This window comes from Mastomys coucha, unplaced genomic scaffold, assembly GCF_008632895.1.
Source record: "Mastomys coucha isolate ucsf_1 unplaced genomic scaffold, UCSF_Mcou_1 pScaffold20, whole genome shotgun sequence".
NCBI lineage: Eukaryota > Metazoa > Chordata > Mammalia > Rodentia > Muridae > Mastomys > Mastomys coucha.
Genome location: NW_022196903.1, coordinates 24,443,715 through 24,471,220, shown reverse-complemented (window position 1 = coordinate 24,471,220; position 27,506 = coordinate 24,443,715). Strand labels below are relative to the sequence as shown.

Below are 27,506 nucleotides of genomic sequence, written 5' to 3'. Positions count from 1 at the left end.
CAGAGAGGCAAGGCGGGTCGAGCGAGCATGGCGGGAGCTCAGGCGGCGCTGCTCCCGCTGCTCCTGCACCTCGGGAGCCTGGCACTGGGTGCACGGGGTGAGTCGGGGCGTCCTGGGTGTGTCCCAACTTCTGGCTCAGCCCATCCGACCGTCTGACCACTTCTCCAGCCCGGCCTGGGTTGCACTTCCCCGGCTGGCCTCGGTTCTCTGTCTCCGTCCTCCCCGTCGGTGGGTGAGCATGGTGGGGGCAGGGCGACCAGACAGGGGTTGCTGAATTGGGCCGGGTCCTTCTGTGGTCCTGAGCAGCGGTGAAACAGAGGCTGTCCTGGCATCTGGGTATCTGAAGTTAATTATTTGTATTGAGAAGGAGAGGGGGAGGGGGAGCGCTCTCTGTGAGAACTGACTTCGTCCTGTTAGGCTGTAAGTCTTGGAGCTTGCACGAATGGATGATCTCTGCCAGAGCAGGGTAGGAGGAGGGTGAGGAGGAACCCGAAGACAGTTTCTGTGGAGCAACCTGGCTCGTGCCACTTCCAGGTCCTTCTGCAGATCTTTCAGGAAGAGGGACTGAGCCTGTCTTCAGCCGGGGATCCCAGAGGGCACCCTGACTGACTCCTTGCCGCCCTCCTTTGTGCCTGCTTAAGCAAAGCCTGAGGAGCTGACTGGGTGCTGGGGCTATAGGAGTAGGGTAGCTAGAGGAGGTCACACTTGGGTGAAGGGTTTCCGATACTGAGACCCTGTCCAGGAGCGTCATCCTTGTGGATGGAAGTTGCGGGGAGAGACCATGCAAGACAGTGGCAATTTCTGGGGACAAGTTGAGAACAGGCTGGGTGGGATGCTAGTGGCGTGAAAGTAGGAGGGCTGGGACCTGTGGTGGGAGAGCTGTAGGGCGGATTGGAAAGCTGGGCAGTGCTGTGGTGACAGATGAAATCTTAGCTTGCTGCTTGGCACCTTGTGCTGCGTGAGAGGAGCAGACTGAAGTAGGGGCTTTCTCTTCAGCTTCGGTGAAGACAGAGGGGAGGAGGAGAGGGGAAGAGGTTGTGGACTATGAGGCAACTGAGGGAAACCAGAGACTGATGGGAACGAAGGGATACAGGAGAGTAGCACTGAACCCCAGATATTTGCCTTGAGTAACTGAGTTGGGGTGGCCTTCATTGAGCCATGGAAATTGGGCTGGAATGTCCCCCTCTTCGTGGTGGTGGCAGGATAAAGAAGGAGTAGGTGACATCTCCCTGCTTCCAGGCCTAGTGTCCCTGGGAGAAAGCCTTTTGGTTACTCCAGCCGACCTGATTGAGTTGGCACTGTGGAAAGAAAAGCCCGCCATGCCCTTTAGCCCCTTGCTTGGTCACCACCTCTGGGGAGCCTCCTACTCCCTAGATGTCTGCGGGAAGCCTCCTTGACTCTACCTTCCTGACTTGGGAGTGGGCATAAGGTGACAGGGAATGTAGCTGGGCCCCACCCCAGGCCCAAGCTCAGAGGCACAGGCTTCCTTCCTGGACATAAAGTTATCTAACCCCAAGGACAGGCTGTCTTCTCCGTGCCTAGAGTGCTGCATCTAGTGGAGGCCTTGCCAGCCCAGCACTGCCTTCCAGAGCCCACTGCATCCAATATGGGGGTTCCTGGCTTCTGCCACATGCCTGTAAACAGTGGGGTGGGGGGAGTACCTTATCCCAAGTCAGTTCCTTTACTGACAGGTATAGACGAGTGGACACATGTGTATATACACACACCAATTATTTAGAGAGCCCTTCTTGCACGTATCCCACAACCTCATCTGCATTTCAGCCTGTGCTGTCTCTCTCTCTCTCTCTCTCTCTCGCTCTCTTTTTGTTTTTTTTGAGACAGGGTTTTTCTGTATAGCCCTGGCTGTCCTAGAACTCACTCTGTAGACCAGGCTGGGCTCAAACTCAGAAATCCACCTGTCTCTGCCTCCCAAGTGCTGGGATTAAAGACGTGCGCCAACACCACCTAGTCCTGTGCTGTCTCTTAATCCTAGCATAACATGTCAGACCTCCGAACTATCTCTGACCCACAGTGGATGGATGGTCTGAGCACCCCACCTCCATGACTAAAGATCTCCACAGTCAGAGCAGGCTGCAGGGACGTCTGGGTTGGGATACTGCTGTGTCCCCTTTGGGAAATTGGTGTAGGCCACTTCAGTGCTCTCAGATCTTCTGCCTCCACTCATTTCTGCATTGTCATGGTTGTTCTGCCTCCTTGCTTCCTCTCTGGCACCTTCCTCGACCACGTCTCCTCCCCTGGAGATATAAGTGGAAAGGACGGAGCACAGGATGACCCTTGTCCCCAGAATGGTTCAGAGGACAGAACCCAGGCGACCTTCGCAGCCTCTGCTTATAGGCCAAGCTAGGTTCTTGTGCTCTTCAGGTGGAGAGGTCTCCAGAGAGCAGCCTAGGCTTGCTGATATTCTTGACTATCAGCAGCAGGCACCCTCCCACTCCTTGGTCCCTGGTGAGACCCACCAACAGCAGTGGTGCCCCCTAGAGGAGAGGCTGGAACGGCTGGAGGCAGAGGTGACTGACCTCAGAAAGCAGGTACTGTGGGGGCAAGGATGGGGTAGGACGGGCTTTGTGTATTGGGAGAAAGAGGAGGGCTTGAGTTTGGAGCTCTGAAGACACTAAAATAGAGGGGTTTGTTATTGTTTGTTTTGTTTGGGACAGTTTCTCTAATCATACCCTTGTCTATCCTGGAACATACTATGTAGACTAGGCTAGCCTTGAACTCACAGAGATCCACCTACCCCTGTCCCCTCAAGTGCTGGAATTAAAGGCGTTGCACCACAATGACCAACTTTTGTTGTTACTTTATTTTTGAGATTTATTTTTATCTTATGTGTATGGGTATTTGTATGTATGTATGTATATATGTATGTATGTATGTATGTATATATACACAACATGTGTGTGTCTGCTGCTTTTCAAGGCCAGAAGAGGCTCTTGGAACTGGAGTTACAGACTGTTACTAGCCGCCATGTGTGTGCTGGGAACCAAACCAGGTCCTCTGCAAGAGTAGTTGATCCCAACCACTGAGGCATCTCCCCGGCCCTTGTTTTGTCTGTTTGTTTGCTTATTGTTTTGATGATGTTTAAGAGTGAATCCAGGTCCTCACACATGCTGGGCAGGGATCGTACCACTAAGGTAGATATCCTTTGTTGTGAAAACACAGAGAGGTTCTTATCTGACCTGGTCTTAATTTCTTTTAGAAATGTAGAGCCAGGCAGTGGTAGTGCACGCCTTTAATCCCAGCACTTGGGTGGCAGAGGCAGGCAGATTTCTGAGTTCGAGGCCAGCCTGGTCTACAGAGTGAGTTCCAGGACAGCCAGGGCTACACAGAGAAAACCTGTCTTGGAAAAAAACAAAAAAACAAAAAACAAGAAACAAAAAACAAAAAACCAAAACAACAACAACAACAGAAATGTAGAGCCTCTGGACTTATATAGTCCTTCACGGATTTGGCAAAGAGAATGGAATACTGCCAAGCATAAGGCTTCACTAGGAAAGATTATGGCCAGCTAATAAACATCTTTAAAAGCCAGGCAGAGTGATGCATGCCTGTAGTACCAGCACCTGGAAGACTGAGGCAGGAGGATTGACATTAGTTTAAGACCAGACTGAGCTTTACAAGTAACCACCAGCCAGGGTTCATTCCCCACTCCAAATTACTCTGTAGTTATTGGAGCATGGAACGAGTTCTGAAATTCTGTGTTCAAGGAGTAGTTTTACCTTCCCTGAAACATGCTGGTGGGAGGGTACCCACCTCTGCTCAGGAACCCTTCTCATCCTGCCTCAGTTTCTCCGTCTCACAATCCATGAGAAAACTGTCCCTGAGGGAAGCTGAACTGAACCTTCCACCTCCCACTCTTGCTTTCCCCAGAACAGGGAGCTGCAAGCCAGAGTCATGCAGCTGGAGTCCTGCGAGTGCTGCGCCATCTCCCCCCAGTGTTGGGGCCCAGGTTGCACCTGTCCTGAAGGAGCTCGCTGGGAGCCTGATGCCTGCACGGCCTGCGTGTGCCGTGATGGGACCACACACTGTGGCCCCCAGCCCAACCTGCCCCACTGCCGTGGTCAGTATTCACCCATCTATCCATCGTGCCTATTTGGGGGCCTGGAGAAGGAACTGGGATCTCAGGTGACATCGCTGTCTCTACCTCAGGCTGCAGCCACAATGGTCAGTCTTATGGTCATGGGGAGACCTTCTCTCCAGATGCCTGTACCACCTGCCACTGTCTGGTGAGTGCTTGAGACCACCTGGATATCCTGCACCTGTCACTGTCACCTGTCTCTCTCTCACCAACCCTCAGTGACATGCTCTACTAGTTGTGTCATGGAGTTTCTCTGCCCGTTCTGCCCCAACTTTCACCTATGACCTTGGGATTCCAACAGGTTCTACTTCCGGGAGCTCAGTCTCCACAAACTTGTTGGTCCCCAAAGCTTCTTGGTGGGGTTGTACCAGAAAGAGGAATGCTTAAGAGGCCTCCATATTCAGGTCCAGAGGTGGGGAGACATGAGGCAGGAGTCTAACAAGGCCAGAAGAGACAGGATACTGCAGTCATCAGTTTGGCTTTCCTTCTGCAGGCCGTGGGGTCCTACTGAAGTCCAAAAGGGCTAAAGTGTGGCATGCTTTAAAAAGAGTGTCAGGGATCTGTGTGGTACGGAATAGATGCAGAGATCAGTTGGAAGGCTTCTCTAGCTCTTGCCTAGGCACAGGGCCAGAGAGGGCAGGGGGCTACAGGCAGGGTCCACTCATAGTTCAATCCCATGGAGTAACAAGAGACTGGGAGGACACCAGTGACTTGCAGAGAGCTGGGTGAGGGAAGTCAGTGGCTCTGTAGGAGGCTTCTGTTTGAGTCCCAGTCTCAGTATCTAGCACTGGCTGGCCTGGAACTTGTTGTGTAGGCAGGCTGACCTCGAACTCACAGATTTCCTCCTGCCTCAGCCTTCCGAGTTCATTTCTTCTTAGTTGGGCTTTCTAAAATCTGAATTTCAAATAAAATGTGATTCTTTAAATATATCAAATATACCCACATGATAATTGTTTTTTTTTTGTTTTTGTTTGTTTGTTTGTTTTGAGGCTATTTCATGTTACTGAGGCTGGCCTTAAAATTCTGATTCTCTTGTCTCTGTCTTCCAAATGCTTACATCCTAAGTGTGCACCACCATGTTTGTTTGTTTGTTTGTTTTCTACTTCTTGAGATAGGATCTCACACTGTAGCTTGAATCTTATTGGGTAGCCCAAGCTGGACAGGTAAGAGAACTAGGGTCTAGCCTCTGCCACTGTTAATGTCCCTGTTACTCTGCATTACCCTAGGCCTGGCCATGCCTCTGGGCATCTGGGTCTGTAGCCCTCTAAGACCTTTGAGGTCTGCAGAATACCCCAGCATGGATGGTGGGGAGAGCTCAAGGAAGGGCTTGGTGTCTGCTCTGCAGGCAGGAGCTGTGCAGTGCCAGGGGCCTTCATGTTCTGAGCTCAACTGTCTGGAGAGCTTCACCCCACCTGGAGAATGTTGCCCCATCTGCCGGCCAGGTGACCTCCCATTCTTTCCCCCTCCTCCCCTCACCCTCAGTGGGGCCACACCTACTTGAGACAATGCATTCCTCTGGGTTATGTCCACCTGTCAGGCTCTCTGGTGACTCCTTGTCATCCTTCCAGGCTGTGAGTACGAAGGGCAGCTCCACCCAGAAGGGACCAGCTTCTTGTCCAGTTCCAACCCATGTCTCCTGTGCTCCTGCCTGGTGAGTTAGTGCAGGCAGCCTCGGTCCAGGCCTGCTTTTCTGGACTCTCTCTGTCCCATCCTGCTATGTTAGTCATAGTTAGCCTTGAACATACCTTCTGAGCCTGGTGCCATTGAGATTTCTCCCTTCATCCCTACTGGACACCTGCCCACCTTGAGCCCACTGGAAGTCACACCCAGGGGTGTTAAGGTCATTGTCCATTGTAGAGGAGCCTGGTTCGATGTGTGCCTGTGAAGTGCCAGCCAAGCCCCTGCCTCAATCCAGTCCTAAGGCCTGGACACTGCTGCCCAATCTGCCTAGGTGAGAACCCATGACTCTTTCATTTATTTATTTATTAGTTTAATGTGTATGGGTATTTGTTTTGTTTTACACTGCATGTCTGTGCACCATGTGTTACCATGCCTGTGGAGAGGTGGGTGCTGAGGATCAAACCCCTAGCCTCTGGAAGAGAAGTCTTAAACACTGATCCATCTTTCTAGTCCCTGTGTCACTTTTTTTTTTAAGGTAGAGTCCCCAGCAGACTATCCCTAGTTCTCCACTCCAGAGCCCTCCCTTCCAGACTGATGCTTGATCAGTGGGCGAGTAATGCTAGTCCAGGACATCCTGGAGCTACAGAACCTGAGTTCAAAACTTCCCACTGCCTCTTAGTCAGTTCCATGACTCTAAGTCATTGTGTATTTGTAGGGTGCGTGTGATATACCTTCTGGTGTTGTATAATCAATGACTATCATCTGCTCTGGGTGCCCAGACCCAGAGTCTCCCTCAGAGATTACCACTAGATGGCGACTCTGAGTCACATCGACACTCTAGAGTTGCATAGGCAAGAGGCAGAAGCAGGGACCAGGTACTGTAAACCTAAGAGAAAGGAGACCAAGTCCTACAGAAGGAAGGCATTCCAGGGGGATTCTGGCTCGAGTGACACTGGATAAAAAACAGTTAGCTTGGGGTGGGGATATGGAGGCAGGAGTGTTTGGGAAGAGGCCTGCATGTGCAAAGAAAGCTTGGATTCAGCTGTGAATGTATATGTTAGGAGGTTTCTATCATAGGTAGGACTGGCCAATGCTAAGAGGGAGGAGAGGTAAGGAGCAGCCACCACCGTGGGGCAAGTGGGTTGCTATGCTGTTTAGGAAGGCATGGAGGATCAGGCTGAGGAGCAATGAAGGCCGTTCCCTGCCTGGGACATTGAGAGTCCCTGAGAGTCAGAGGAAGGATGCTGAGAGGAGGGTGGAGATGAAGGCAAGATGGGGCCCAAGATGATTCCCATTAGGCCTGTTCTCTGTCCCCAGCCCCAGGCTGCACAGAAGGTAACTCTCAGAGGGACCATGGCCAAGAGTGGACCACTCCTGGAGACCCCTGCCGCATCTGCCAGTGCCTGGTGAGTCCTGGGGCTGCCGTTGGACTGTCCTTCACCCTGCCCTGCCGCCAAGCCTGTTGGATTCTAGATTTCATTCCATAGGCCACATCTACAGGCACAGAAAGGAGACAGAGATACGGTCAACTGCGTGTGGGCCCCGTGAGCATGCAACCTGGTGGGCTTGCCTGTGTGCCCACTCTGTTCAGCAGGCTGGTAATCTTGGCTCACAAAGCTCATGGATTCATGGAGAGCCAATAGAGCAGGAGAGCTCCAGGGAGTGAGGGTTACAGTTGGGCTATCTAATTCGGTGACACTGGATCCCTTAAGATGTGGCCGGCCAGAAGTATTATGGGCTAGATGTGGTGACAAATGCATTTGGTCTCAGCATTTAAGAGGCAGAGAGAAAAAAAAAATCATGAGATTAGGACTAGCCTTACATAGTAAGACCCTGTCATTATTTAAAAAAAAAAAAAGTATAAGCTGGATGTACCTCTGTGATAGTTTCCTGGGACTTCTGTAACTAACGACTTGAAAAAACACGAATTCAGTCCATGGTTCTGGAAGCCAGAAGTTCAAGACCCAAGGATGGGAGGTTTGGTTGACTTGGGGAGAGGGGGGACTGTGCCTTTCTTGGCTTCTGGTCTTTATCAGCATTCTTTGACTTCTATAGCACCCATATATATTTTTAAGGTTTATTTTTATGCTTCATTTATAAAGATTTTTTTTTTAAGACAGAACCTCATGTTATAGACCAGCGTGGCCTTGACCTCACAGAGATCTGCCTGCCTCTGTCTCCCAAGTGCTGGGGTTAAAACTGTGCGCCACTACGGCTGGCCTCGATTTTCTTTTTCTTTTAAATATATTTCTTACATTTCTTAAATATATTTCTTACATTTTTTAAAAAAAAGATTTTATTTTATGTATGTGAGGACAGTGTCGCTGTCTTCAGAGACACCAGAAGAGGGCATTGGATCCCATTACAGATGGTTGTGAGGCACCATGTGATTGCTGGGAATTGAACTCAGGACCTCTGGAAGAGTCAGTGCTCTTAACTGCTGAGCCATCTCTCCAGTTCCTTTCTTTACTTTTTTCTTTTTAAATTATGTAAATATGTGCATGTCTGAGTGTGGATTTGTGTATGTGAGTGCATTCCCCACTCAGACTCAGACATACTCACAGGGAGAAGGATACAAGAGGAACTCAGATTCGGATGTAGAGATCTAGTGACAACTGAATCTGAGTTCCTCTTGTTTATAGGGATGCTAACTCATGTTGGATTAGGGGGGCAGCCTACTCCAGTAATACCCCACTAACTAACCACATCTTCAACTCTGAGGTACCAGAGGCGGCCATTTCAGAGGCACCTACAAATCTGGAGAGATGCATTTCATTCCATAAGAACACCCAGTGAGTGTACGGCTGGGAGTCTAATGCCATTCTCTTTCTTGGCTGAACTCTGGGGGTCTCTCCTCTGCCTACCCTTGCCAGGAGGGCCGCATTCAGTGCCGCCAGCGGGAGTGTGCCAGCCTGTGCCCATACCCTGCCAGGCCCCTTCCAGGCACCTGCTGCCCAGTGTGTGATGGTGAGTCAGGAGTGGGACAGAGTCTCTAGAGAGACCAGAAGAGCTGATGGCTGGCAGTGATTCCTGTCTGAGCACCTTTCTCCCACAGGCTGTTTCCTAAATGGGCGAGAGCACAGCAGTGGGGAGCCCGTGGCCTCCCAGGACCCCTGCTCCAGCTGCCGCTGTACCGTGAGTATGGCTGCCTGGCAGGGAGGGCCTGGCTTCAGGACCTGCCTGCTTCCTGCTGACTGGGCCCTGTTGGCAGAATGGGAGTGTCCAGTGTGAGCCTCTGCCCTGCCCACCTGCACCCTGCAGATATCCAGGCAGGATTCCTGGGCAATGCTGCCCTGTCTGTGATGGTGAGTGGGGCAGGGTCACCATTCACTGTGCAGGGGGCAGGCACCAACTAGGGACAGGCTCTGGACAGTGGTGAGCTCTGCTTGCCTTGCACCTACACCCCTACCCCGTAGTTGAGTCCTTACCTCTCCTTTGAAGGCTCACATCTCTGTGGTGGCCCAAAGGTCATGCCTAGGCAATCTTCCTCAAGATGGGGATAATATGCCTTGGAGTGGCATGATGCCTCCTGCTTAGCCACTAGTTCTGTCCCCCAGTCCCTTGTCCTCCTGTCCAGGCTGTAAATACCAAGGACATGAATATCGGAGCCAGGAGACCTTCACCCTCCAAGAGAATGGCCACTGCCTTCGGTGTGTCTGCCAGGTGAGTGAGCCTACCTTCCACACATCTCTGGGTCAGTCCTTAAAGGCTTCTCACTTAGCCTTCTCCCTAGGCTGGTGAAGTATCCTGTGAAGAACAGGACTGCCCTGTCACCCCCTGTGTCCACTCTGCCTCAGGCCCCCAGCTCTGCTCAGGTGTGTGTGTGTATGTATGTTGGGGAGCAACTGCTAAGGGCACTATTACCATGGAGTGGGGTTCAGGGGAGAACTCCACTCCAGAAAGGATAGTCTACTAGGCATTTCAGAGTTTGAGCAGAGGCATTGAACCAAGGTGCCCCATGGGCTGGGAAGAGCAAGGATGGATGAAGGTATTTAGGTTGCCATGGTGACAGACCTCCTTGCTGCAGCCTGTGTGCTCAATGGTGAGGAGTTTGCTGAGGGCATCCAGTGGGAGCCAGATGACCAGCCCTGTACTTCCTGTTCCTGCCAAGACGGAGTGCCCGTGTGCATGGCTGTGCTTTGCTCCCCAGTACCCTGCCAACATCCTACCCAGCCATCCGGTGAGTGCCTGGCCAGATCTTATCTTGTCTTCTCTGGCTTTGACCGACCCACCCTGACCAGCCTGCCCCATCTAGGTGCCTGCTGCCCAAGCTGCGAAAGCTGCACCTACCATGGCCTGGTGTATGCTAATGGGCAGAACTTCACAGACGTGGACAGTCCTTGTCAGACCTGCTCCTGTGAGGTACATCCCCAGGCTTACAGCTGCACTGCAGAGCCCCTCCTGGGCCCCACCCATAGCCTCTTCCCTGCTTCCAGGATGGGACTGTGAGGTGTTCATTGATCACCTGTCCTTCCACAACCTGTGCCAAGCCCCAGAATGGACCAGGCCAGTGCTGTCCCAAGTGCCCAGGTATGCATTTATTGCGTCTGACTGACCTTGGGGCCCAGTCCCTGTTATCACACAGCCCAGTGGGAGCAACAGATATCTTCCAAAGCGATGGCTTTCGTAAGTGTTTTGGGTCCCACACAACTAAAACCTCTCTGGAACTCACAGGGTTTTGGGCAGGAGGGAAATAAAGATTTGTTATCCTTTTGTGTTAGGGGACCACCCTTCCCTGTCACCCTGCATATTCTCAGATGAACTCACCAATGCACCCAAGTAACGCAGGTTCCTTCAATGGGGATACAATGGGACCCACACAGTCCCCGTGGGCATGGATATGTGTCCTAGGCACACACGTGTGTAAGCTTTCCTTCTCAACACCCTCAGAGACACATATCTGCAAATAAAGAGAAAGAGACTCAAAGTTTCCACACCTGCGAGAGCGATACGCATTGCTACACACAGCCTTCTTTCTTTGGTTGGAGACAACCTCCAAACTGGTGGCTCGGGATTCTGGGAACCTCGGAGAAGGTGCAGATGACACCTAACACTGTCAGTTTCTGCCTGAACTCCTGTCTCCACTGTCCACTGCCCAGACTGCGTCCTGGAGGCACAAGTGTTTGTAGATGGGGAGCGCTTCCCTCATCCAAGAGACCCCTGCCAGGAGTGCCTGTGTCAGGAAGGCCAAGCTCACTGCCAGGTCCGTGCCTGTCCCAGCGCCCCCTGCCGTCACCCACTGCCAGGCACCTGCTGCAGGAATGACTGCAAAGGTGAGGAGCCTGGGCTGGGGACGGGTGTACCTGGCATGGAGGACTCCCCCACAAGTAGTTACCCCTGGGGGTCAGCGGCCCATGGCTGCCCTCTCTTCAGGCTGTGCCTTTGGTGGGAAAGAGTACCCCAACGGAGCGGACTTCCCACATCCCACTGATCAGTGTCGCCTGTGTCGCTGTCTGGTGAGTGTGTGACCAGAGGAGCCACATAAGGGGTGGGAGATGCATAAGGGGTGGGGCCACTTCACACTAACCCCAACTTGTATTCATTGGTCTGCCATTTCGCAGAACGGCAATGTACAGTGTCTGGCGCATCGATGTCCACCATTGTCCTGTCCACAGCCAGCCCTCACTCCGGGTGACTGCTGCCCGCAGTGCCCAGGTAGGCATCGCTTACCCCTCCCCTCGGCTCCTCTTGCCTTGCGGGACCTGACACACTCTTTCCTCAGATGCCCCTGCTGACTGCCCACAGTCAGGGAATACAGTCCTCGTCCACCACCAGGAGCACTTTTTCCAACCCGGAAACCCCTGCAGCCGCTGCCTCTGTCTGGACGGCTCGGTGTCCTGCCAGCGGCTGCCCTGCCCTCCTGCGCCCTGCGCCCACCCGCGCCAGGGTGCCTGTTGCCCTTCTTGTGATGGTACCTCCTTTGTGGCACCCTGGGTGGCAACCCCCCCTCACTTTGCCATCTGTTTCCGATCTCCTAGCCCTAATACCCTGCTCCCCACTTAGAGATGTACCTTCCCAGGGGTCCTCCTTCTCTCCTACCTGGGTATTTTAGTAAGAACATAAGGATAAGGAAGAAGGTCCACTAACACAGTCTGGCCACCATGGTCTCCCCAGTCACTCTCCTTCTGCCTAGGCTGCCTGTATCAGGGGAAGGAGTTTGCCAGTGGGGAGCGTTTTCCATCACCGAGTGTCGCGTGCCACGTGTGCCTCTGCTGGGAGGGCAGCGTCAAGTGCGAGCCCAGGGCTTGTGCCCCTGCACAGTGCCCCTTTCCTGCCCTGGAAGACTGCTGCCCTATCTGTGATAGTGAGTGGGGGTCGGGGGGAAAAACATGACAATGACACACTGGTGGGGCTAGAGAACCGGGCTGGCCTCCTCTTCACTGCCCCAAAGTAGATCAAAATAGTAAAATACATTTTACAGTAAGAAAAAAAAGGGACAGTGGTGACACACACCTTTAATCCCAGCACTTGGGAGGCAGAGGTAGCAGATCTCTGAGTTCGAGGCCAGCCTGGACTACATAGGGACTTCCAGGACAGCCAGGGCTATACAGATAAACCCTGTCTCAAAAAAACAAAACAAAACAATCAAAAAAAACCCAACAACAGCAAAATGTCCTGCACCGATGCCTGAATTTTCTCCTGTCCTCAAATAATTTGGGTGTGTGAACTTGGGCAAATTACTGGATCCCATCAAGCTAATTTTTAGCCCTATAAAAGCTCCCCACTCCTTGTCACTTACACGTTATCTTAGCAATCTTTATTTTTTGAGACAGGGTCCCATGTAGCCCATGTTGGCCTCCAACTTGCTATCTCATGGAGAATACCATTTGTTCCGCTCCTCCTTCCTCCCCCCTCCAAATGCTGGATTATAGGTTTCCATCAGCAAACTCAACTTCTTTTAGCATCTTCTACCAAATGTAATTTTATTTATATAGTGACTTTCTTCAAATGAACATGCTAATTTAATTTTATTTAGTTAGGGTGGAGGTCAGAGGACAACTGGAATCAGTTCTTTTTTCTACCATGTGTTCCCCGGGATCGAACTCAGATTATCAGGCACGTTGGCAATGCCTTTACCCATGAACGATCTCATTAGCCCCCTAGATGGATTAGATGGAAACAATTAGACTTGTCACGAATAGAAAATTGCCAATAAGTGAATACAATTAAAACACAATACTGCTAAATTCTACCTGGATGTGGTGACCCGTGCCTACATTTTAGGACTGAGGCAGTCTAGACAGCCTCAGTGATATGAGGTTCTTCTTCAAAGAAAAATCGGGGGGGCTGGAGAGATGGCTTAGTGGTTAATAGCACCGACTGCTGCTCTTCCAGAGGACCAATTCCCAGCACCCACACGGTAGCTCACAGCTGTCTAACTCCATTGTCTGGCACTCTCACCCTCATACATGCAGGGAAAACACCAATGCACATAAAATAAAAATATGAATAAACTTAAAAAAAATCTAATATATCTGTGTATGTGTGTTAGACTTCAAACTCTTTAATTTTACGTGTACAAGTGTACTTTATGTCTATGGGTGTGTAAAAATCCAAACTCTTCGTTTTTTAATTTGAAACAAGATTTTTTACTAAACCTGGAACTAAACTGGCAGCCAGCAAGCCCCCGTAACCTTCTGGTCTCTGTGTCCACTAAGCTGGGGCTGTAGCTGTGTGGCCAGCCCTGTTTGACTGCTTTCTCGGGTATTGGGAGCTGAACTCAGGTCCTAGTGCTTACTGCAAATATATTCTTAGTCACTGAGCCACCCTGTTACCTCCCATCACTGTGTAGCTAAGGCTGGCCTTGAACTCCTGATTATTCTGTCTCCATTTCTCAAATGCTAGGATTATAGGTGTGTGTTACTATAACCTGTTCACCTGGTTGGGTTTTATTTTGTTGTTGTTGTCATTGTTTGTTTTTTAGAGTTATTATTTCAGTTTGTGTGTATGAGTGTCCTGGCAGCATTTATGTCTGTGTACCATGTATGGTGTCTAATGCCCTCAGAAGTCAGAATTGAATATCAGATTCCTTGGAACTGGAGTCACAGATGATCCTGAGCCACCACATAAGGTCCTCTGTGTCACCTACAAGAGGAACAACTGCTGAGCCACTTTAAAAAAAAAGGGATACAAGCAGTGTCATAGGGGAGTGCAGGCCAGGGTATCCCCTCCTTTTTTTCTTTTTTTTTGGGTGGGGGGTTCGAGACAGGGTTTCTCTGTGTAGCCTTGGCTGTCCTAGAACTCACTCTGTAGACCAGGCTGGCCTCAAACTCAGGAATCCACCTGCCTCTACCTCCCAAGTGCTGGGATCAAAGGCATGCGCCACCACCACCCGGCTCCCCCTCTCCTTAATCAACCTGGGTTTGACAGAGTATTGGGAACGGGCTACCTTTGAGCTGACACCACTGTATCCCTAACTCTAGTCCAGGAGAATTGGTGCCTTCTAGCAATGGCCCACTGAGCATTTAATCCTGTAGACAGAGCCTTGTAGGTTTTCCCTATAGATGGAATTTTTTCAGGATACAGGGGGAAAAGCCTGCCCTGTGGCCAGACCAAACCCCATCCCACTGAGTCTCCTTTATGAGAACCTGGACCCAGCCCCACTCCTAGACCCCCAGGTCAAGCTCAGGGAATGACTGTTTTCCTCTTGCCCCTTTTCTGCCTTCCTCTTTGGCTCCTCCTCTGATAGGCTGTGAGTATCTGGGGGTCTCCTATCTGAGCAGCCAGGAGTTCCCAGACCCCCGGGAAGCCTGCAACCTGTGCACCTGCCTTGGAGGCTTTGTGACTTGCACCCGCCGGCCCTGTGAGCCTCCAGCCTGCAGCCACCCACTCATGGTACCCGAGCACTGCTGTCCAATCTGCCAGGGTAGGAGGGCACCCCCTCACCTCCTCAGTCCTGCCAGGGTTCACAGGTGGCTGAGCATCAGTGGGCCGGAAGTTTGTATACCATAGAACCCCATCAACTCGACCCTGACACACACACACACACACACACACACACACACACACACACACGCCTGTGCACTTGTACATTCTCTTATCTCCTCAGAATTCCCATATGCATGCTCTGCCCTCTCTGTCCCCGTTGTCACCTCACCCATTGATCTTTTGTGTTCTAAGCTTTCTTACTCTTAAACTGTCTTACTGCCTTCTTAAAACTTCGCCCTCCTGAAAACTGTCCAGTGGCTCCCATTACCCTTGAGTCACCAACCAGGAGGGGCAGCTTCTCCTGCCCAACCCTCTCTGACCCACCCCATCTGGCCACCTATCCAGCATGCCTGTGCCACCCTGACCTCTCCCATGCAGGCAGGGCATACTCCTTGGCCTTTCACCCCTATTTCCCATCCACTGTCTTCCAGCCTTTTCCTACAAGCAGATCTCTGCAAAATCCTGTAGCCTGGGTGATACCTTCCCTCCAGCTCCTGCCTTCCCATCCTCCTCTGACATACTATCTCTAGCTAAACTGTGTGTGTTAGGGGTGAGGGCAGTCCTCAACATGGCTCTGTGTGTGTGTGTGTTCAAGCAAGTGGCAGGGGAGGGCTCTGGTGACAGTGGCCCTCCCATTGTGTTCTCCATTTTGCCAGGATGCCTGTACCACGGGATCACCGCTGCCCTTGGAGAGACCCTTCCTGACCCTCTTGACCCAGCCTGCTCCCTCTGTACCTGTGAGGTGAGCTGAATCTCTGGGGTCTTGCCATCTTCCCATCCTTTGTCTTCCCTTCTGAACTGGAAAGAGCTGTCTGCAACCTAGGTTGCGATGAACGTATTTTGCTCATGACATCTGGTGGGACAAGGTTGGGATCAGGTGTCTCCAGCCAGGGGAGAGGGCTGGATAAGTGCACTACGGTGCCTGCCACTCTGGTAGCACAGCCTGACCTGAAGGTGACTTGGACATCCAAGGAACAGTGTGATCTCTCCCCCAGGAAGGTTCTATGCGCTGCCGAAAGAAGCCGTGTCCTCCGGCTCCCTGCACACATCCTTCTCCAGGCCCCTGCTTCTGCCCCATTTGTCGCAGTGAGCATGGTTTGCCACTACCTTCTGTGTGCCTGGCACCTGTGCTCTTTCCCATCTCCATCTGTCAGGTCTGAGGTGGGGCAGGGTGGTACAGAGCCCCCTCCCACAGGAAGTGTGTCTCCCATAGGCTGCCTCTCTCAGGGCCGGGAGCACCAAGATGGGGAGGAGTTTGAGGGACCAGAGGGCAGCTGTGAGCGATGCCGCTGTCTGGTATGTGCAAGCAAGGTTGGGGAAGGGTGGCCCATGCTTCTGGGTCGGAGTCTCTATGGCAAACCTGACCCTGCATCTCCTGCCTGCAGGCTGGCCAGGTCAGCTGTATGAGGCTTCAGTGCCCGCCTCTGCCCTGCTTGCTTCAGGTCACAGAACCAGGGACCTGTTGTCCTCGATGCACAGGTATACTTAACCCTGTACTCACACTGAAGCCCCTGGCTCTCTAGCCCTCCTTCTGCCTCTCTCGCCTCAGTTCTTGGCTGTCCCCTTAAGCAATGGTCAGTCTTCCCTTCCCCAGAGCAGCACATCCTTAGTGGGTAGGCTTGATTCCTCTTCATCTGTCTCTCCCTATTTCCCAGTCATAATAATCATCGTTAGTAACATCTATTGAGCACTGTATATACAATGTACTAAACCCTGAGCTAAGCACTAGACACACACACACACACACACACACACACACACACACAAGCACCTCATTTTAAGGAGCACAGATATCTTATCTATAAATGATATCTCGACCCTGTTTTTACTACATTTACTCATTTATTTTGGTTTGGAGGGGGGCACATCACGGCCTGCATGTGGAGATCAGAGGGCAGCTTACTGGAGTCCTTTATCTTCCTTCTCCCCATGGGTCCTGGGGATCTAACTCGGGTGGTCCATCTTGGTGTCCAGTGCATTTGCCGACTAAGACATCTCCCTGGTCCCCTTCCTCCCTTTTTTTAAGGATGAGGAAAAAAAGAGATGACAGAGGTAACATAATTTGCCTAGTTGCTCAGTGGCAGGTATCAGGGTCAAGATTTACCAGTTCTGGCCAGTGGCTCGAGAACCTCAACCTTTCTTGGCCAGCCTGCTGCCTCTCACCCTACCCTGTGTAGTTCATCCAGAACTGGTCCAGCATCTCTTGTCTTGTAAACAAGGCAGGATAGATATGATTCCCATTAAATATAGGAGAAGACTGAGGCTAGGAGAGATACTTGGGGGCACATGGATAGTGATAGGATAATTCATTCATTCCATGCGTACCTACGACATGCCTGCTGCATACCAGTGTTGCAGGGTGGCTTCCCGTAGATAGTGCCTGCTGCTTGCAGCCTTGATCAAACAAGCAAGTGGCTCCTTACACTTCCACAGACATGAATTCTGCCCTAGCCTCTATCCATGCCACATCCCTGCAGGGTCCCCTCCTGGCACCTCCATGTCTTGCTGACCACAGGTGAGGTTTAGGGGTGCAGAAGTCCAGATCTCAGACTCAGAGCTTACACCTGCCTGCCTGGGACACAGGCTGCCTCACTCGTGGGGAGGAGCATCCTGAAGGGAGCAGCTGGGTGCCAGCAGACAGCCCCTGCTCCTCCTGCCTGTGTCACAAGGGCATCATCACTTGTGCCCAAGTCCAGTGTGTCAGCGCCTGTGACTGGCCCCAGCAGGGGCCCAGCGACTGCTGTCCTCCATGCTCTGGTACTAGGAACCTGGGGTAGGGGTGGGGGTTGTGAAGCGCTGGGTGGGGGATGAGCAGCCACACCTCCCTGCTTTTATGCTGAGCTGGGTGGCAGGGGTGGGTGGGTGGGTGGGGGCTCAGGAGAAGTGGCCATCCTTTTAAACTCCTCAGCCCCAGGGTGTGGGGAGCAGGAGTGGAGGGTGGAGGAACCCGCCACCCACTGGGCATTGTGGCCAGCGGGAGGGCTTCTTGCTCTGTCCTGTTCTTGTCTTACCTCAAGGCTGTGAGCATGAGGGCAGGAAGTATGAGCCTGGGGAGAGCTTCCAGCCTGGGGCAGACCCGTGTGAAGTGTGCGTCTGCGAGGTAGGAGGGGGCAGGATGTGGGGCTGGAAGTTTAGGGTTCCAAACTTCATGGAGCAAGACCATGGGGATCAGAAGGTGTCTCTGGGCCCAGGACTGAGGCTGAGCCTAGTGAGTGGGAGCAGGCCTGGATTTAGACAGGGCACAGGCCTGAGTGGGGAGGCTGGGGATGGACCCCTGGCTGGTCTTTGGGATGGTGGTGTTCAGGGGTAATGAGAACCCACGTGGAAAGTGTGCACATTCTACTTTAAATGTAATGATGAGGGCAGGGATATGTAGTTCAGTTGGTAAAGTGGTTGCCTAGTATGCATAAGACCTGAGATCAATCCTCAGTACCACATACACAGGCTACGGCGGCCTATGTCTAGAATCCTAGCACTGGGGAGGTAGAGGCTGAAGGGCCAGGAATTCAAGGCCAGCCTTGACTACACATCAAGTTTGAGGCCAGCCTGGGCTACATGAGACCTGTCATCAAAGCCAAAAATAATGATGAATGGTGTTGTAAGTTAGGTAGTGAAGTGGGAGGATGGGATGAAGAGTGCCCAAGGGTTAAAGGTCACATGATGGTTCAGACCCCCGTAACTTGAAAAAGTAAAGAACGCCATCTCCAGATTAAGAGCAAGCTGACATGTCCACAGCACCCAAAAACACGGGTGCAGCAGACAGGGGATCCTGGCGCTCGGGAGCAGCTCAGGTTCCATGGCCTTGGACTCACCTCTGCTCATTGTTGTCACAGCTGAAGCGTGAGGGGCCTCCCAGCCTTCACTGTCACCGGCGGCAGTGCCCCAGTCTGGTGGGCTGCCCACCAAGCCAGCTTCTTCCTCCAGGCCCCCAGCACTGCTGTCCTGCCTGTGCCCGTGAGTCCTAGGCTGTGGGGTAATCTAGGAGGGCAGGGCTGCCTCTCTGGAGAAATGCTGGTAGAGTCTGCTAGCTCTACTCCCACAGCCTCTCCTGACTCAAGCAGACAGTTCTGGAAGCTCTTGCCTAAGTTGGCAAAGCTAGCTCTACTCTACTCCAAAGCAGCTCTGCAAGCTGGGGGTAGCGGGGAGCCTGGCTGGTAGGCGGGGAGCCTGGCTGGTAGGTGGCACTGCAGGGTAGTGATTATCTTCTGGCTCTTTGGGAGCTGAGGCAAAGGGGCATTGAGGGGATACGGAGAGCCATTCTGTTTCTTTTCTTTGAATAAGAATTTATGAAGGCTGGTGAGATGGCTCAGTGGTTAAGAGCACTGACTGCTCTTCCGAAGGTCCAGAGTTCAAATCCCAGCAACCACATGGTGGTTCACGGTAATGAGATCTGAAGGCAGCTACAGTGTACTTACATATAACAATAAAATAAATCTTTTAAAAAAAAAAAGAATTTATAAAGATGGAGGGTGGGCTGTGGTGGTGAATGCCTTTAATCCCAGCACTCAGGAGGCAAAAGCAGGTGAATCTCAAAGTTCGAAGCTAGCCTGGATTGCACAGAGAAACCTTGTCTCAAGAAAAAAACAACAACATAAAAATTTGTGGGAGTAAAGAGAGTTGTGTTTTTAATTACAAATAATGTGAAATAGCACAGCTGTTTCCTAGATTTAAGACTTGGAGTTTACTCAGCCCAGCCTTCCACCTTTGTTGTGGAAGCCAGGTGTTATCAGTGAAGTCAGTGAGATTCAGCTTCCTGAGGTGATGGCTCAGCTTTGCGGCCTCACATCTTCCCACACACAGGCAGGGTCCTCTGCTGGGGATGCCACCCCTCTGCTCTCTTACACTTCTTACTGTGTACAACATACACACATATGTCGTAAGACATACAACTCTGTGGGGGTACATACGGTTTCGCCTGAGCCATGTTTTAGTTACAGCTCAGGAGTACTCAATCCATTCATAGTGTAAAGCCACACGGCCTTCCATCGGGAGGATCTATCCTTATAGCACTTGTAGGATGAGCTGCAAGGGGTGAGAAGCAGCCTCCTTTATTAAGCACCTACTGCATACCACGCACTACTTGGTGTGTCTAATAAGCTGTATCTCATCTCATTTTTACAGTGACCCAGGCAGGTGACATGGTTTTAGTCCTGTTTTGTTGTTTTGTTTTGAGAGAGGGTTTCTCTGTGTAGCCCTGGCTGTCCTGAAACTCACTCTGTAGACCAGGCTGGCCTTGAACTCAGAAATCTGCTTGCCTCTGCCTCCCAAGGGCTGGGATTAAAGGCATGTGCCACCAGCGCCCAGCACCTTTTTACACATAAAAACAATGAGACTCTGAGAAGTAAATTAATTTGTCCATTGGTTGGTGGAACCTGGGCTGCCTCATTCCTTCCCCTTTTGGGAGATTATTTGAAGGGAAGTGACAAGGACAGGACAGGTAGCCTGGCATGCTCCATGCTCAGTGAGAGCATGCAGAGAGAGCTGTCCATTTCCAGCCCCTCCTCCCTTAGTCGCATAGCCAAGTTCTCCCAAGAGGCTCAGAAGCCTGCTTTGGAGGGCACATACTAAAATTGGATTAGTAATGGACAGGTATCTTTGCTGTGTGGATCATCATGGCCCCTGTGCAAGGATGACATGCAAATTCATGGATCATTCACATTCAGCTATTTTAAAAAAAAAAAAGTTCCAAACTTTTCAGGTTCTGGGGATGTTTGTCTGTCTGAGACCAAGAATTCTGAGGACAGAGCTGAGACTGCAGTTCCTGTCCCCTGACCTGATCACCACACTTTGGGTTCTTGATTTCACAGAGGCACTGAGTAACTGCACAGAGGACCTGCTGGGGTCTGAGCTGGTGCCACCGGACCCCTGCTACACCTGCCAGTGTCAGGTGAGTCCTCCTGCTGTGGGGACCCTCAGAGCCCTCCACCCCTTCTGTGAGCTGAGGCTGAGCCCCTTCCCCTCAGTGGCTCCTGAGCTCCTGCTCACTCTGACATTTGTCCTGAGTATCATCTCCTGCCTGCACCCTGCCCCCAACTCTGTCCCCAGAACCCCACAAGGTCGGCTGTTTTCTCCATGTTGTGTTTTCTGTGGTCACAATAGGATATGACATGGCTCTGCATTCGCCAGGCCTGTCCTGAGCTCAGCTGTCCCCTGTGGGAGCGCCACACAACCCCTGGCAGCTGCTGCCCTGTGTGTAAAGGTAAGTGGCCAGACTTGTTCTCCCCATCAGAGAGAAGCCCGGGATGGAGGAGGGAAGGGGTGGCACTTGTGGGTGCCCTGAGGTCTGCCGTTAGAATGTTGCCTCCAAGCTTTTGCAGAAATAGAGGAGCTATTCACATGAGTGGAGAGTCAACCCATGAGGCAGAAGGAATAGGGACCGAACCCTGCATTCTTAAGCCTGAGGACTTTTCAGGGGCCTTGAGGACCCCAGGCTCACTGTAGACATTGCACTTTCCAGGTGTGGGAGTCAGCCCAGTGGAGGATTCCAGGGACTGGCATTCTGGGTCTCTAGGACTCCATGAGCAACCAGCTTGAGTGCAAGGTCTAATACCTAACAGACTTACCAGGCTTTCTGGATGCTTGCTGAAGAAATTAGCACCCTCGGGTGCTGGTGGAATGAAACAATGAGTTCTAAGATGGGAGATGCTTTGGGAAGGACATCCATTCCTCCTCTACAGACTGTGTGGTGGAGGCTCTTGGCAGGAGAGTTGGGTGTGGAAAGCTGGAAGCAACATTTGCATTGCCCGCACCTATCCTGTAACGTGGGGACAAGTGGGTAAGTTAAGGGAGGCAGGTCTAACATCCACCAGCAAATAGGGGCCATATGAGTAGCAGCTGCATTGTGCTGGGTGAGGCGTTGAGGCCCCGGCTTTATGCCCACCTGGGCTGTTGGGTGTTCTCGTAGGACAGAGGAACTGTGGAAGAAGCACTGCCTAAGACCCTACTCAGAAGGCCACAGAAATCACACGTCATGGCCTGTGTCTTAGTTCGGGTTTCTTTGGCTGTGAAGAGACACCATGACTGTTATAAAGAGAACTAACTGGGGCTGGCTTACAGGTTCAGAGGTTAAGGCCATTATCATCGTGGCAGGAAGCATGGTGCTGGAGAAGTAGCTGAGAGTTCCTACAGGCAGCAGGAAGAGAGAGTCACACTGGGCCTGGCCTGAGCTTGTAAAACCTCAAAGCCCTCCCCCTGTGGCACACTTCCTGCAGCAAGGCCACGCCTCCATTAATGCCACTCCCTGTCATTCTATGGGGGGGGGGGGGGGCTATTTTTCACTCAAACTGCCACAGCCTGGCTCCTGTGGGAAATCCCTATACAGTGGTGTCTGTCTTTAGTGGGGCCATGTGGAGTGTACCTTGAGGAGAGCCAAGAGCCAAGAGCTCTCCTGTCCTTATGGCTAAAGGTGCCTAAAACTGGCACAGGCCTCGAGCAGTGCCAAGGTGAGGGATGTGTTGATGGAGGAGGGGTAACATCGGTAAGTCCTCTCTGTTGGCCCTACATGAACACCCAACAGTGCAGGTGGGAGTGGAGCCTGGCCTTAACTCCTTGTCCAGCAGAACAGTACCCCAGTCACCCACATGGCCCATATTTGCTGGTGGTGCTAGACCCGCCTCCCTTTGCCCACTGTTCCTCAGATCACGTGTGGTAGGTGCAGGTTATGCAAGTGTTGCTGGTGTCCTACCGACTCTCCACCTATCACTCTCCTGCTGAGATCCTCCGCCACACAGTCTAAGAAGGAGAAGTGGATGTCTATCCAGAAACACTGCTGTGTTTGAGTAGGGCACTGAACCTGTCTCGTTTCTCCTCAGACCCTACCCAGTCATGCATGCATCAGGGTCACTGGGTGGCCTCTGGAGAGCAGTGGGCAGTGGACGCCTGTAGCAGCTGCTCCTGTGTGGCTGGTACTGTGCACTGCCAGAGTCAGCGCTGCAGGAAGCTCGCATGTGGCCGGGTGAGTGCCTTGGTTCAAGGCGGGAGGGCGGCAGGGCACACGGGCATTACCATCCCAGAGCAATGAGGGCTTGGGTTTCAGTTGCCATCCATGAACTTCTTAGTGGAGCCAGGGCTTATGCTGTTCCTGGAGTGACCACCAGGGGGTGAACCTGAGTTCAAGGGATCAGACAGCGACAGACAAGAGACTTGACAGGGGAATGTCCTATGACTGACTATTTTGGGTCTGAGGCCAGGATGAGGTCCCTGCCCTGAGTCCCGGCAGCTGCTGTCCCCGCTGTTTGCCCCGGCCGGCTTCCTGCATGGCCTTCGGAGACCCCCATTACCGCACCTTCGATGGCCGCCTGCTGCACTTCCAGGGCAGCTGCAGCTACGTGCTGGCCAAGGACTGCCATGGCGAGGACTTCAGGTAAGAGCCCTTTTCCCTTCTCTCTGACACCTTAATTTGGCACCTCTGACCTCTGGCACCTGGGCCCTTCCTCCTCTTAGTGTGCACGTGACTAATGATGACCGGGGCCGGAAGGGTGTGGCCTGGACCCAAGAGGTAGCAGTGCTCTTGCGAACCGTGGCTGTGAGGCTGATGCAGGGCAGGACTGTCATGGTGAGCCAAGGACCCAGGGAAGGCTAGTGCTACACAGTTCACCTGTCTGACTCGACATGGTCCCTCCCTTCCCCTCCCCCTCCCCCTCTTCCAGGTGGACCAGCACACAGTGACTTTGCCCTTCCTCCGGGAGCCACTGCTGTACATTGAGCTTCGTGGTCACACTGTGATCCTGCATGCCCAGCCTGGGCTTCAGGTGTGGCCAGAGGGCAAAACAGGGTGGTCCTGGAGCCTTAGCACTGCTAATCCTTCTGTAACTTTCAAAGCAGGTGTCTGTTCCTGCTGGGTGGGAGGAGAAGGTAGGAGTGGGAGAGTGGATAAAGTTGGTGGGGATCAGGAGGCAGTTAAGGTGTTCTGGGCAGTCTCTGAGGACCCTCCCAACTCCCATGTGGAAAAGTGACTTGATCTCTTGCTTGCAGCCTGAGCCATAACTTACAAACCCAAGCTGTGTGCACTTGATCCAAACTCTAATGGCGTCTACCTTCCTTAAGGCCCCAAGACAGTGATTCTCAGGAAGAGGGTTTTCTTCCACCTGGAGCCCAGTTGAAAGATGCCCAGGAGCGTTGGGCAGCTCTCCGTGCCACCAGCGTTTGGTCAAGGCCATATAGCAATGTATACAGGCTAGGGAAGTGGCCCTTAATGAGCAGTGTGCACCTGTCCATCCCACAGCAGGGAGACTATCACATTAGCACGTGAGCTCCTTGGGGGTCTCCGTCCTTCCCTCTCCTTAGTCGCAAGCCTCTCTGCACAGGTGCTGTGGGACGGGCAATCCCAGGTGGAGGTGAGAGTTCCCAGCTCCTACCGGGGCCAGACTTGTGGTCTCTGTGGGAACTTCAATGGCTTTGCCCAGGATGATCTGCAGGGTCCGGATGGGAGGCTCCTGCCCACAGAGGCTGCATTTGGGAACAGCTGGAAGGTGAGTAGCTTGGGAGCAAAAAGTTGCAACAGTCTAGAGGAACTGGGTACAGGCCCCTGCTAGGGGACCCAAGACAGACTTTTGCACTGTCATGGAAGCAGGAGGCTTAAATCCTGCCTTGATTAACAGAAGAGGCAGATGGCCTGCTGGAAACCATGTCACCTGGATCCCCAGAGCATACTCTGTCACTCACTGGCTGTGGAACTGTGAATGAGTCATTTACCTGCTCTAGCCTTAGTTTATTTGTCAAAAGAAGACAAGATGAACATAGATGGTACTTTTCTTTGCTGCCTTATTGTTTTTGGTTTTGATATAGTCTTGCTAGGTAGCCCATACTGAGCTCCAGCCTGATACCTTCTTATCCCAGCGTCCCGAGAACCAGGATCGCACCTCCATGGGCACTTTTGCTTCTTTCTGTTTTGTTTTGAGACAGGGTCTTACATAACCCAGACTATCCATGAGCTCTCTATGTAGCCAAGAATAGCATTAAATGGCTAGTCCTCCTGCCTGTCTCCAAGCGCCAAGATTACAGGAGTGTACCCCCATTTCCAGTGTTTCATGCCGTGCAAGGTATCAGACAAAGGCAGGGCTCTGTGCTGTAGACAGTCTTCCAACTGTGCTGTATCCACAGCCCAGTGTGTGCTGTTCTTAAAGGGACAGCTTTGATTCCTTTGCTTTTTGTTTTTTGACACAAAGTCTCAACATGTTGTCTAGCCACATCTAGCCCAGGATCCTCTTGCCCCAGGCTTCTAATGCTGGGATCATAGGTGTTTACCAGTATGCCTTGCCCTTAAAAATTAGCATATATTATTTATACATAGTAATTTATTTCATTTTGATATTTTCATACATGTATATAATGTATTTTAATCACCTCCCCCCCCCCGTCACCTTCTCCTGCTCTCCCCGTTAATCCCCTTCCTCTTCCCAGCTGGCCCTCACCTCTTCTTTCTGTAGTGGGGTACAGCAGAGAGTTTGCTTACAGGAGCATGACACATCCTGCTCAATTTTGCCAGCCATGTTTTCACATCATGGTTGCTCTCTCTATGTAGGTCCCAAAGGGGCTAGGGCCTGGCCGGCCGTGTTCTGCAGGCCGAGAGGTGAACCCGTGCCGGGCAGCAGGCTACCGTGCCAGGCGTGAGGCCAATGCCCGATGTGGGATCCTGAAGACTTCACCATTCAGCCACTGCCATGCTGTGGTGCCACCAGAACCCTTCTTTGCTGCCTGTGTATATGACTTGTGTGCTTGTGGACTAGGCTCCTCAGCTGACACCTGTCTCTGTGATGTCCTGGAAGCCTACACTAGCCACTGTCGCCAGGCAGGGGTGACTCCTGCCTGGAGGGGTCCTACACTCTGTGGTAAGGGGGTGACACCAGTTTGCATTGATGGAGGGCAGAGTACAGAAAGGCGGGGCAGCCCAGTAGACTCAAGTCTGGCACAGGGAGCCTGTAAAGTGTGGCGTAACAGCTAGAGGGGTTCTGGAGGACCTCTGGGACATCGCTTTCTTCTCTGTCTGCAGTGGTGGGCTGCCCTGTGGACCGTGGCTTTGTGTTTGCTGAGTGTGGACCACCTTGTCCTCGTACCTGTTTCAACCGGCACATACCCCTAGGGGAGCTGGAAGCCTACTGTGTGAGGCCCTGTGTTCCAGGCTGCCAGTGTCCTGCAGGCCTGGTGGAACATGAAGGCCACTGCATCTCACCTGAGGCCTGCCCACCAGTCCTGCTTACTGGAGACTAGCCAGCTCACATCCTGTCCCCTCCCAGTCAGGAGCAGCCCACGGTTCTACCCTGAGTTAAGAATATCCATATCCTGGATTTCTCTGGCCAGAAGTTACCCCTTGGGAAGCAGTAGTAGAGACTGCCCTGCTCAGGCAACGGGATCCTAGGCCTGTCCTCCAGGCATCCACAGTATCAAAACACAAGAATAAACTCTACACTTGCCCATGACTTCCTTGTGTGTGTACTTCTTCCTGGCACTTGAGTCGGAGACTGGGCTGCTGGGAATTCGGGGCCCAGTGGTCAGAGTCCTTAATCCATCCTTATGTCTGTATCCCTGGGCTGCCCCAACTGGCCACTTCCTGGTGCTGTCTTGGAAACTTTGAAATGGAAAGGATAACTCAGGTGCCTTGGTCTCTGCCTTGTGTTCAGTCTGTGTGGTAGGCATGGCCTGTGACTCTTGTCTGAGACCCTTTGTGGATCCATGTGGGAACTTGCAGGGCCTGAAGAGCCACCGAAAAGAGACACAAATCATGCCTAGCCTTCCTCTTTCTTCTGGGTTTGGTAGTCCTGAATGCTTCAATATCTTCTTGGTTACTCTAAGAACTGATGACACAGGACTCCATGCCTAGACTGAAAGTACAGTTACGTGTACAGTGTTTGTGCATATGCAGGGAACCCTTAGAAACACGTGTGTATGCACATGTGTGTGTTCACAGACAGCGTGAGGTGGACATGCAGACAGTAAAAACGGCTTACCAAGATGTCATTGTAGGAGAAGGTTTTGGAATAGAAAAGACCCAGGATTTGAGTTTTCTTTGTCTTATATGAGCTATGTGACCTTAAGAGTTTTAGGAATCTTGCTGGGCAGTAGTGGTGCATGCCTTTAATCCCAGTACTTGGGAGGCAGAGGCAGGCAGAACTTTATGTTTGAGGCCAGACTGGTCTACAGATCAAGTTCCAGGACAGCCCAGAGAAACCCTGTCTTGAAAAAAAATAAAAAAACAAAAAAGTTTTAGGAATCTTGGTTCTAAGATCAGGGAACTCTGTTGTCACTAATGATCCTAATATAAGGTAAGTGAGGGCTAATTGCCCCAGGAGAGATGCAGCCAAGCCCTTCATTATTTACTTAGGCAACAGAGTACTGAATTGAGTTGGAGGCCACCCATCCTTTCCAGCTCAGCCTTCTGTCAAAGAGAGAAGCCATTTTCATTTGGGGGCCAGAGAGGAAAGTTGACACCACCCTCTCCTGCCAGGGTGGCAAGGCTTCTTAGGACAAGAATACATGGGCTGTAAAGAGTCCAGGATGTCTTAGTCAGCTTTCCATTGCTATAATAAAGTGCCCAAAGCTTTTAAATTTATAAATGAAAAGGTTTATTTTGACTCTCAGTGCTGAAGGCAATCCAAGATTGGCTTGCCGTGTTGGTTTGGGCCTTGGTGAGGGCATTGGATGGCAACAATGGGGATTATTTGCTGGAACAACCTTCCTACATCATGAGCCAGGAAACAAAGACAGGGCAAAACGTGCCAGTAGAGGCACTCTTCTGGCTGGCCCAGGTGCTGACCTTGCCACAGGCAGGTAAATGTCCTGCAGGCTCCTGGCAGGGGCAAGAAATCGTTCCTCAGCCTCCCATCTTCTCCCTTCCCAGGAATCCTCAGTCTCATGACTATTAAAG

General features: G+C 52.0%; 1 protein-coding gene across 6 annotated transcripts; it reads left to right on the top strand.

Moving 5' to 3' along the window:
* Nucleotides 1–26,061, top strand: Kcp (kielin cysteine rich BMP regulator). Of its 6 annotated transcripts, XM_031381368.1 has the most exons (38): nucleotides 1–97; nucleotides 2,383–2,549; nucleotides 3,889–4,078; nucleotides 4,168–4,244; nucleotides 5,442–5,538; nucleotides 5,665–5,747; nucleotides 5,954–6,047; nucleotides 7,034–7,122; nucleotides 8,590–8,683; nucleotides 8,772–8,851; nucleotides 8,928–9,021; nucleotides 9,294–9,379; nucleotides 9,450–9,531; nucleotides 9,744–9,896; nucleotides 9,972–10,078; nucleotides 10,153–10,246; nucleotides 10,816–10,989; nucleotides 11,090–11,172; nucleotides 11,278–11,371; nucleotides 11,439–11,627; nucleotides 11,850–12,020; nucleotides 14,406–14,582; nucleotides 15,301–15,386; nucleotides 15,640–15,730; nucleotides 15,858–15,940; nucleotides 16,030–16,123; nucleotides 17,228–17,401; nucleotides 17,662–17,744; nucleotides 18,478–18,598; nucleotides 20,452–20,531; nucleotides 20,744–20,843; nucleotides 22,456–22,598; nucleotides 22,834–23,006; nucleotides 23,087–23,198; nucleotides 23,293–23,394; nucleotides 23,950–24,114; nucleotides 25,167–25,473; nucleotides 25,635–26,061. In XM_031381368.1, exons 1-38 carry the CDS (start codon nucleotides 28–30, stop codon nucleotides 25,850–25,852), a joined length of 4,677 nt encoding a protein of 1,558 aa, XP_031237228.1. In that variant the 5' UTR covers nucleotides 1–27; the 3' UTR covers nucleotides 25,853–26,061. The 6 variants fall into 6 exon arrangements, with proteins under 6 accessions (XP_031237228.1, XP_031237225.1, XP_031237227.1 ...); XM_031381365.1 differs by having other exon boundaries at nucleotides 14,406–14,551; nucleotides 15,640–15,940; XM_031381367.1 differs by lacking the exon at nucleotides 1–97 and having other exon boundaries at nucleotides 2,072–2,549.
* Nucleotides 26,062–27,506: the final 1,445 nt, after the last annotated feature.